At 47.3% G+C, this 10,038-nt stretch overlaps 1 protein-coding gene across 1 annotated transcript; it reads right to left on the bottom strand.

The window, feature by feature from the left end:
* Nucleotides 1–430: 430 nt before the first annotated feature.
* Nucleotides 431–1,750, bottom strand: LOC119720969. The gene has a single exon (XM_038190834.1). It carries the CDS (start codon nt 1,748–1,750, stop codon nt 431–433), a length of 1,320 nt encoding a protein of 439 aa, XP_038046762.1.
* Between the last annotated feature and the right edge of the window lie 8,288 nt (nt 1,751–10,038).

The raw sequence follows: 10,038 nt of genomic DNA, 5'->3' as shown, positions 1-10,038 counted from the left end.
CGCTGCGAGCAGGAAGGCCAACTTTATAGATACATGAATGAGGGGTGCTTGGCCCAAGGGCTCGTATGGAGCCTTGGCCAAAATGTTCAGGACCTGACCTAGATCCCAGGATGGGACCAGTTTCCGGATTGTAGGTCTCTCGTTGAACATTCCCCGGAGTAGGTTAGTGATTGCAACATTAGAGGAGATAGATGAGCCATCAGCGAAGCCTTTGTGAATTGCTGCTATGGCTGATCGATAATTTCGTATTGTTCCTACTGACAAATTGGCTCTGAACAATGACAGTAGGAATTCCGAACAATGGCTTAAAGAAGCACAGAGCGGATCCACAGCCTGTTCTGCGCACCACCTACTATAATGTCGTAGTCGACTGTCATAGATTCGTCTTGTTGAGAGACGACGTCCCTTTGCGGCCAGAGCTGCAGCGTCTTCAGAAAGACCTGCTGCCTCGGTAGGCACGTTTGACAGTGGCCAGCACGCTAAGTGGAGATCTCCCGGAGACGGGTGTCGGAACCGGGACTGAGGTTGAACAAGTAGGTCGTGACGATCTGGGAGGATTAGTGGGGAGCCCACTAGGAGCCTCACCAGTCGCGGAAAACCAGGGCTGACGCGGCCAAAAGGGGGCGATCAGCAGGATCTTGCACCTGTCTCTCTCCAGTTTCCCGATGACCTTTGTAAGGATTGAGATCGGGGGGAAGGCGAAAGCGAACATGTTTGTCCAGTCTATTGATAGTGCGTCCGAGGCCCATGCATGAGGATGATGGGCTCTCGAACAGAACACCGGGAGCTGAGTGTTGACTGCTGAGGCGAACAGGTCTATGTGTGGACGACCTAGGATCGAGAAGATCTGATGTACGATCCTCCTGTTCAATGACCACTCCGTGGGAACTACTTTGCCTCTGGAGAGAGAGTCCGCTATGTCGTTTTCTGCACCAGGAATGTGAATGGCACATAGATCGACTTTGTGTCTGATTAGCCACTGAAACATTTCCCAAGTCCGGTAGCACAGCTGGGGTGATTTTGTACCGCCCTGTTTGTTGATATATGCTACCACTGTCGTGTTGTCGGTCTTGATTAGAACAGACCGACCCACTACGTCTGCCTGAAAGTGGTGTAGGGCATTGACTACGGCCTGGAGTTCTAGAACATTGATATGTAGGGACCGAGTGTTGTCGTCCCAAGTGCCTGCAGCTTGTCGAGGGGGAAGGGAGGCTCCCCAGCCCTCGTTGGAGGCGTCGGTGGAGATTATGACGTGAGGATCCCCTCTGGGGAAGCTCCGTCCGCACCGAATGTTCTGTTCCAATAGCCACCACCGAAGGTGTGGCCGAATGACATCGTCGATCGAGACCAATAGAGAGATTGGATCTGTCTTTGGTCTGTAATGTGCCAGAAGATGCATTTGCAAAGGACGCATCCTCAGTCTGCACCATGGAACCAGGTCCACTAAGCTGGCCATGAACCCTAGAAGTTTCAGCCAAGCTCGGGCTGGAGCGACTTGAACGGATAGGAAAAGTTTGACGCACTTCAGCAGGCTGGTAACACGTTCCCCTGTGGGGACGGCTATGCCCCTGCGTAAATCGATCTCTGCTCCCAGGAAAGTGATTTCCTGGGACGGGATTAGGTGGGACTTCTTTTCGTTGATGATGAAGCCTAGCCTCGTCGTCAACGTATAAGTATCCCTCAAATTCTGAGCAGTCTGGCCTTCTGATTTTCCCACTATCAGCCAGTCGTCGAGATACATAAAAATCATTATGTTTTCTCGTCGGAGACGTGATGCCACTGCCCGCACAACCCTGGTGAACACTCTTGGCTTGGGTCAGGAAAGTGATTTCCTGGGACGGGATTAGGTGGGACTTCTTTTCGTTGATGATGAAGCCTAGCCTCGTCGTCAACGTATAAGTATCCCTCAAATTCTGAGCAGTCTGGCCTTCTGATTTCCCACTATCAGCCAGTCGTCGAGATACATAAAAATCATTATGTTTTCTCGTCGGAGACGTGATGCCACTGCCCGCACAACCCTGGTGAACACTCTTGGCTTGGGTCAGGAAAGTGATTTCCTGGGACGGGATTAGGTGGGACTTCTTTTCGTTGATGATGAAGCCTAGCCTCGTCGTCAACGTATAAGTATCCTCAAATTCTGAGCAGTCTGGCCTTCTGATTTTCCCACTATCAGCCAGTCGTCGAGATACATAAAAATCATTATGTTTCTCGTCGGAGACGTGATGCCACTGCCCGCACAACCCTGGTGAACACTCTTGGCGAGGTTGATAGCCCGAAGGGAAGGGCAGTGAACTCGTAAGTGCGCCCCTGATACCGAAAACGAAGGAATCGGGAGTGCTCTTGGAAGATGGGGACGTGTAGGTATGCGTCTTTTAGGTCTAATGACGCTCCCCACGCTGGTGTGGGTAATGACTCTAGAACTACATGGAGAGTTTCCATTCGGAAACGTTTGGGTCTGACAAACTTGTTGAGCGGTTTCAGATTGATTATCGGCTGCCATTCGCCAGCCGCCTTCTTTGGTGTTAGAAAGAAGGAGGACAGGAAGCCTTTGAACTGCTCCATTGGTGGCACCAAGCGGACCGCTCTCTTCTCGATGAGGGATGAGATCTCTTGTTCGAGAGCTAATCGTTTGTCTGTGTTTGCCGGAACCGGTGTTTCGCGAACACATATTTCTGACGGAGGGGTGCTTGTAAATTCTAGTTGATAGCCGTGGCCGACTATAGAAAGCACCCATGCGTCGGAGGTGATCTCTCTCCAGGGCCCTACAAAATTTCTGAGACGACCCCCGACGGGCCCCAGTGTCGGGGTCGACTCGGTAGGGGCGTCACCGACGCCACCCAGAGCGGGGGGCCGATTGCCCACCGCCACGTCCCCGGCCGCTAAATTGGCGTGCAGGGGCAGAGTAGGGGCGTGGAGCTGAAACCATTGCACCAGCTGATGCCTTGGCCGTCTGTTGGCGAAAAGGCTTGAATGGTTTCTTAAGGGCAGGGCGAAACGAGGGAGCACCCTTCGTTGCCTTCTTCCCAGAGAACTTGGGCTTGTTAGTGGCTGAAGGCTTCTTCAAGCTCAGTTTGTCTGCTGTCTCAATTCGTTTGGCTTCAACTTCCAGAATTTCCTGGAATTTGCCTCCGAAAAGGTCTTTGCCCATAAGAGGAAGGTCTTTTAACTTCTTCTTAGCGCCCTCGTGTGGTATGTAAAGTGCATCCATCACGTTAGTCCTACGTGACTTGGCAGACAGGATAGAGATTCTCGTAAATTGGTCCAGAGAGAAACGGAGTATTTCGTCCAGACACCGGAAGGCCGCTGCTAACATATCGGCTGGAATTTGTGAATCTTCCTCACATGCGCAGACGATATATTCAGATAACAGAAGTAAAAAGGCGCTTGTTTGTGAGCCAAATCTAGCCGCCTCATCGACCTTCTTCATTGTATCCTCCATCTTTGCTCTAGTCTTATCGACAAATATTGACTTGGTCGGGGCTTTGCCGCTATCTCCAGTCAATTTGTCCTTGGCCGTATCCGGAATAGAAGGCACCGTAAAGAAATCGTTTCGGTCCTTTTCTGGAAATTGGAAATAGGCTGCCGACCTTTTGTTGAAAGCCGTCCATTTCTTTGAATCGGCGATGCGTTGTATGCGATCGGCGCATAAACGATCCACCGGCATAGTTGGGAAAGCTTGATCCCGAGGTTCCTCCACGCCAGTCCGGCGTTTGAAAGAACGACGGGTGGTCTCTGGTTTACTGCTCTCTGGTAGTTGCAGTACCCGAACCATATCTCTTTGAACCAGCCTCAGCTGAGTCTCAAATGGCGAAAAATTGCCAGGGTCAGTGGCCTCATCATCCCCAGAGCGCTCATCTTGTGAGTGAGTGTTTAGTGAGGGCTGCTAGCGAAACGTTGATGTCCTGGAAAGCTTTTAGAAAGATTTCTGTGGATACACCTTTGTTTTTCTTTTTCCGATGCGTCGACTTACGGGGGGGAATCCCCTGAAGAAGACGGCGCGGCCTTGTGTTTCCTTTTCTTGCTTGGGTGACTTGATTCACTGGATGAAAACTCCGATAATATCCTGGGAATTCCGGAGCATTGATCGAAGAATGATGTTGACTGCGAGTCCGTGGCCCGAATTGGGGGAGGAGGCAAGTCAGTCACCGCGAGTCCTGCCCATTCCGCACGGGTGGAAGCAGGATGCTCGGAGCGCGATGAACGCGCAGACAGGGCCGGTGAGGATTGAATCCTTTTACCGCTCCGTGACTGGTCATCCCCGAGAGTTGCTGGAGCCAGCAGACCGGGGGGACGAGGCGAAGAAATTCCCGCGAAACCACGGGAAATCGACGCCGGGTTGCTAGGTGACGCCGATGGTCCGGAGACCGGAGGCGTAATCGAGCGACTATTGGTCCCTTTTTGGGTCTTACCCTTGGGACCGCCGGTGGCCTTTGATGTGGCCTTTTTAACCGCGGAACCCTTACGGCTGGTCGCCTGGGGGGCCGTGGTTACACGGGGAGTTTTATCCCCAGTATCCTCACGGTGTTCCATACCGTAGGACGTATGTTTGATGCCGGTCAAAACGCGTAAACACGGGATGACCGTTACAAACTACGGCGATGTCCCTGCGTGGGGACTCACTGCTATCTCGTCTTTTCGTACTATTGTACTACTGAGATATTTGCAGTTGAGAACAGCCGAGGGGAAGGGAACGACCGCTGGTCGTTGTACCCCACGGAATTTCTCTTTACACGCCCGGCGAGGCGGCCGAGGGAAGTGAACGGCCAGCGGCCGATATACCCACGAATATCTCGCCGCTATCTCGTTTGTCACCGCACTACCGAGATAGCTTAGGACGGACGAGGGGCAGGGAACGACCTCTGTCGATATACCCGACGAAACGTCCTCTTCTAGCTTACTAGCTCCCCGAGCTAGCTGAAACAGTCAGGGGGGAAGGGAACGACCTCTGTCGATATACCCCCACTGTACTCGTCTCGCTAGGCCCTAGCTCACCGCGAGCTTAGGGGAAACGAACGGAGAACAGGGAACGGCCGAAACCGCTATATTCTTCGAAACGTTTCGCTAGTCCCCTGAACGGCCGAAAGTCTGACTTCCGGAACAGGGGCCCCACGTGTGGGGCGACTAGCAGACCCTGTGGAGAATAACCGCACTTCTCTCCGGGGATATACGACGCACTGTCTCCCCTAAAGGTCTTTACGGATTTCTATGGAGTCATAAAATAAATGCACTGCTTTTTTTTTTTTTTTTTTGACAAAAAATATTATTATAAGATAACTGTACAACAGAAATAATAATAATAACTCAGGAAAGCCGACTCGGCTAAAATGGGATTGCACTCGATCCCAAAGGGAGAACCCACGATGCCTACCCGGCACTGGGCTAGCCCCGCGGTGCCGACCTGGCCCGCCGCACGCGGTGTCAGACAAAGGCTGAAAAGCCTGCTACGCCACGTGAAAGAAAAACGAAAGCAAAATGACTCCAAAATCACTCCAAATGAGAACTACTTAACTCAAAACAAACTCTACAGATTCTACACAAACTCACTTGGTTGATAAATTCTATAAAACAGAAACTCTTAAAGCGAAAATCGTACAAAAACTCGTCAAAAGGCGAGAGCAAAAATATTTGCTTCTGCACGATGCCGTCGCTAAGAAAAAAGAGGAAGTATAATGGCGGATTCATGACGTAGCATGATGGGTAGGCCCCGAGAGGGCGCTCGGTGGTTGATTAAATCTTTTAGCGTTTGAGCCTGTCGGCTGAATAAATATGCATATGTAGTAGCTATTTGGGTAAGTGAATGAAGTAGACTGGCCACTTGTTGGTTGAATTCAACTGGTATCACTCATGGAGTCAATAGAAAACTGGTTGAAACCAGATGAACAAACCAGTTACCAACTGGAAATTCATATGGAGTCAACAGGTACCAGATACAACTATTTGAACAGACCAGTAACAAACGGGTCAGTCTTATGTAGACTTTGCTTAATGAATATTGGGAAAACATTGAATTGGGTTTCGTTGGCGTAATGTTATTATTGTAATTGAATTACAATGAACTAGTGTTACACTCAAAATGAAAGAAAGAAAGCTAAAGTTGTGCTTTGTACGCACATGTAATAATAGTAATAATGCACACAAGCACACACATTTGAAAGGCGCACAGGCCTATACGGGGCATGGTACGGGGAAATGCTGAGAAACACTGTTGCATACAAAGTCTATGTGGCTTGAAATACTCTACAAATTGAAACGAGTATCTGATTTAATGTCAACGGAATGCAACTTTTTTTTAGAAAATGAAAATACATTAATGCGGCAGGGGCGGATCCAGGAGTTTCGCAGGGTGGGGTTTTTAGTTTAATGTAGACAACTTTTTTTTCTCCGGACACTTGTCCTCCGTAAAATAAACACTTTCAATGGGTGCGCTGTTCAAATCCGACGATTATTAGCACTATATCACAGAATAATGTACATATACCCGCTAACCAAGCTGGCTCTGTACGTATTTTGTGCAAGGCGGACATTTTGTGCAAGGTCGGAGCAGGGGGAGGGGTGTTTTGCATTTTTTTCAGGAATTTCTATGGGAAAATTTTTGGACAGAGCTGGTTTTTTTTTTTTTTTTGACCCCCCCTCTGGATCCGTGTGTTCCATACTTTCACTGGGGGCGCTGTTCAAATCCGACGATTATTAGCACTATATCACAGAATAATGTACATATACCCCCTAACCAAGCTGGCTCTGTACATATTTGGAGGGGGGTGGTTTTGACCCCCTAAACCACCCCCCCTCTGGATCCGCGCCTGTGCGGTCTTGGTCTGCACCAAGTTTGGAGCTGATCAGATCAAAAACAGTGTCAAATTTTGTTATAAGAAAAAAATCCTAAAAAAAAATTTCTGAATTTGCATACTGGCACTGTTATCTACCTATCCAACAAGTTTCATGACGATCGAACATTCCCAAAAACGTGTTTTGAAAAATTGCATTGTTGATGATGTCATCATGACATCACACATTTTACAAAATTATGTGATATATCTATTACCTAATAAACCTAACACCAAATTCTTTTGAATTTAGCATGTTGCCTTCGTGAGATAAGGTGTTAAGTCTCAAAATTAAGAAAATATGTTTATAATCACACGTAGACGTCATGATGACATCACCTCAATTTTCACCTGAAATACATCCCCCTTTACCTACACACCAAGTTTCAATCCAATTGGACTTACAGTTCTCTAGATATAGGACTTTAAAATATGCACTTTTAAGTTACCGTTACGTGGCCCATGATGATGTCACCATGACGTCACTCTTCTCACTGCCTTTTCGGCCGTTGTGACAAGTGAAGAATGGCTGTGCGCATGAGCCACTTTCACAGCCCCCCCCACCCCCGGACTGGAAATTTGGCAAACGGAGAAAACAATGGCATTCTTACATGTCAGTCCTGTCAGTTACCATGGTTATAGACCGGTCAACATGGCTACATAGCCAAGGTTAGTTTGGACTTTCAACATGTTCAAAATATCGGTTGGAACCCTTCCACTCATAGTCCCGAAATTTAACAAGCATTGTTTGTTCATGAGAGTTTATCCAAGAGCTTCCAAGGGCGTCTATAGGATCTGTCATTCCAAAGAAGTTCAAGGGAAAATGGAGCACATACGAATGTGTGGAGTGCCGTGGCCTCGTGGTTAAGGGCACTGAATTCATGGTCTGGGTTTCATGGTCATGGTTGTGGGTTTGAGTCCAGCCTGGGGTTATGGTGCGTGTGCCCTTGGGCAAAGCACTTTGTCACTCATTGCTTCTCCCCACCCAGGAGTAAATGGGTATCTGTGAGGGCACAGATGGTTATTGCGTTGAATTAGCTTCCTTGCACCTAACAGGCAGCATCCAGCTGTATACTCCTCAAGGAGCTGAGATGGTATTTGGAATGTTTAATTGGCACAATGATCAGGGATAACAATAATACTGTAAGCGCTGTGAATTAGTTTACTAATAAGAGTGTTCTTTAATGCAGATTATTATTATGTGTTCTGTAGAAATTTTTTGGAAGTTCTGAGTTATGAACAGAGCATGGCTAGGAATGTAACAACGTTTACCAGTCTACCATGTTTTAACGATTAAAACAACCAAATCCCAACCCTGTGCCTCTGTTTTGTTCATTCATTACTTGACACAAATGGACTGGAGCATTAGACACGTTCTAATCCGTAGTTTCTTGACTCGCCGTTTGTCTCACAATATTCCATAACTCGTAACAAAACACCAGAAAGAAGGGGTATTTAAAGGGCCCCCTCTCACACGCGTCCCCCTTGGCAACGCCGCTGGCAATGGTTACACTGTGCCAACCAGACTTGTATGACTCGTGACTCGGACTCGGACTCGAGTCCTACTCGAGTCACATTTTTAATGACTCGGACTCGGACTCAAGTCACTTTGACTTATGACTCGGACTTGGACTCAGACTCGGGGCTACGGACTCGGACTCTAACTGACTTGTGACTCGACGGAAATTACCGCACTGCACACGCGCACATACATAAGTCGATCGTTTTCTTTACTGTGCGATACATGTACAGGGCGCTTGATGCGGTGCGTGCGTGGCCGTGGCCGGTTACCATATTGATTAAAGAAATCAATGTACCGAAACTTGTACCCCGCCATCCGCATGTAATACTGCATTGGTGCAAGATTGATAGCGTAAGGTACCAGATTTTTCTTGTCAGACGGCCTATCGTTCACACGTGTATTGCTGTCGCATCGCGATAACACGATATGAATAGTTTGCTGATCTGCCCGTTTCAGTAACGTTACATGCAAGTTGCAACGTAGATTATGATGGCATCCACTCCAAAAATTGTCAATCTTGGGTATCATTACTTCAAGAGAAATGCCAATGGAAGATCAAGTGCAGAATGCAAGTTCTGCAAGAGGAAAATAGAGGAGAAAACCGGCACTACGTCAAACTTCAATCGCCACCTTTCACGTGTGCATCTTAACAAGTAGCCTAGTTTTTCCCTTGCCTCGTACCGTGTTATGTCGTGGAGGACATACTGTACATGTAGGCCTATATCCAAGGTGACTCTGAATCTCTGTATTCCCTAAAATGTACGTTTTTCCAATACAATGTTAGAGGTAACTCGTGACTCGGACTTGGACTCGACCTTTGTGACTAGTTCTCGGACTCGACCTGGAGGACTTGGGACTCGGACTCGAGAAATGTGACTCGGACTCGGACTCGATGTTTCGTGACTCGAATACAAGTCTGGTGCCAACATAACGCTTACATCTGTGCACGGCCCTATACCATGGCGCGTTGCATGCCTGTTTTATATTGCACAGAACGAGAGTAAAATCAGGTTTGCTAACTCACCTTCCAAGGTATTGAAGAGACGAAGTACCATTCTTCACCCCGAAACTGGACATTTTTTGTGGGGTTTACTTATAGACTATCAGTTTGAGGCCCCTAAAAATCCCCTCGAAGTTGACGAAATAAGGCGTACGAAACCAATATTATATATTGAAGTTACTCTCAGAAAAAGACTACATGGACATGGTCTATATTCTGCATCTGACTTCTCATCATTGTTCAAAAGTTAACTTACATATTTACCTAGCCACAACACAGAATGTACATTTGAGTTGCACATTTTTATCTCGCTTTATCATGAACTACATGTGCTTGGTTCATTTTGCTGCTTTGGACCGTATCCTTTTCAGGCAAAGGGTGTACATTCATGAGAACATTCGCTTACTCTTCCTTTATTCAAAACTGCAAAAACTTTTTTTTTTAATACTAGCACTTCAATTTAAATGTTATTTTTCAAGTTGATTTTTAGTCAAATATTATTGGTCAAACTAGTATAGATGGGTGTCAATGAACTTTGTCATGGATGTCATATAACAATGTCATGGATGTTATTGAACTCCGTTATGGATGTCATTAGACATGTACCCTGCGATAAATGCTGTTTGTTATGACATTGCTATCTATAGCTTGGTACTAACATTAGTGAATTTTAGAACAATTTTGTACCGTGG

Source organism: Patiria miniata, unplaced genomic scaffold (genome assembly GCF_015706575.1).
Source record: "Patiria miniata isolate m_02_andy unplaced genomic scaffold, ASM1570657v1 HiC_scaffold_9, whole genome shotgun sequence".
Lineage (NCBI taxonomy): Eukaryota > Metazoa > Echinodermata > Asteroidea > Valvatida > Asterinidae > Patiria > Patiria miniata.
This window is presented reverse-complemented; position numbering and strand designations above follow the sequence as displayed.

What these genes read in the sequence shown, in the direction of transcription:
- LOC119720969 (XM_038190834.1), bottom strand. Translation starts at nt 1,750, where the DNA reads ATGATTTTTATGTATCTCGACGACTGGCTGATAGTGGGAAAATCAGAA.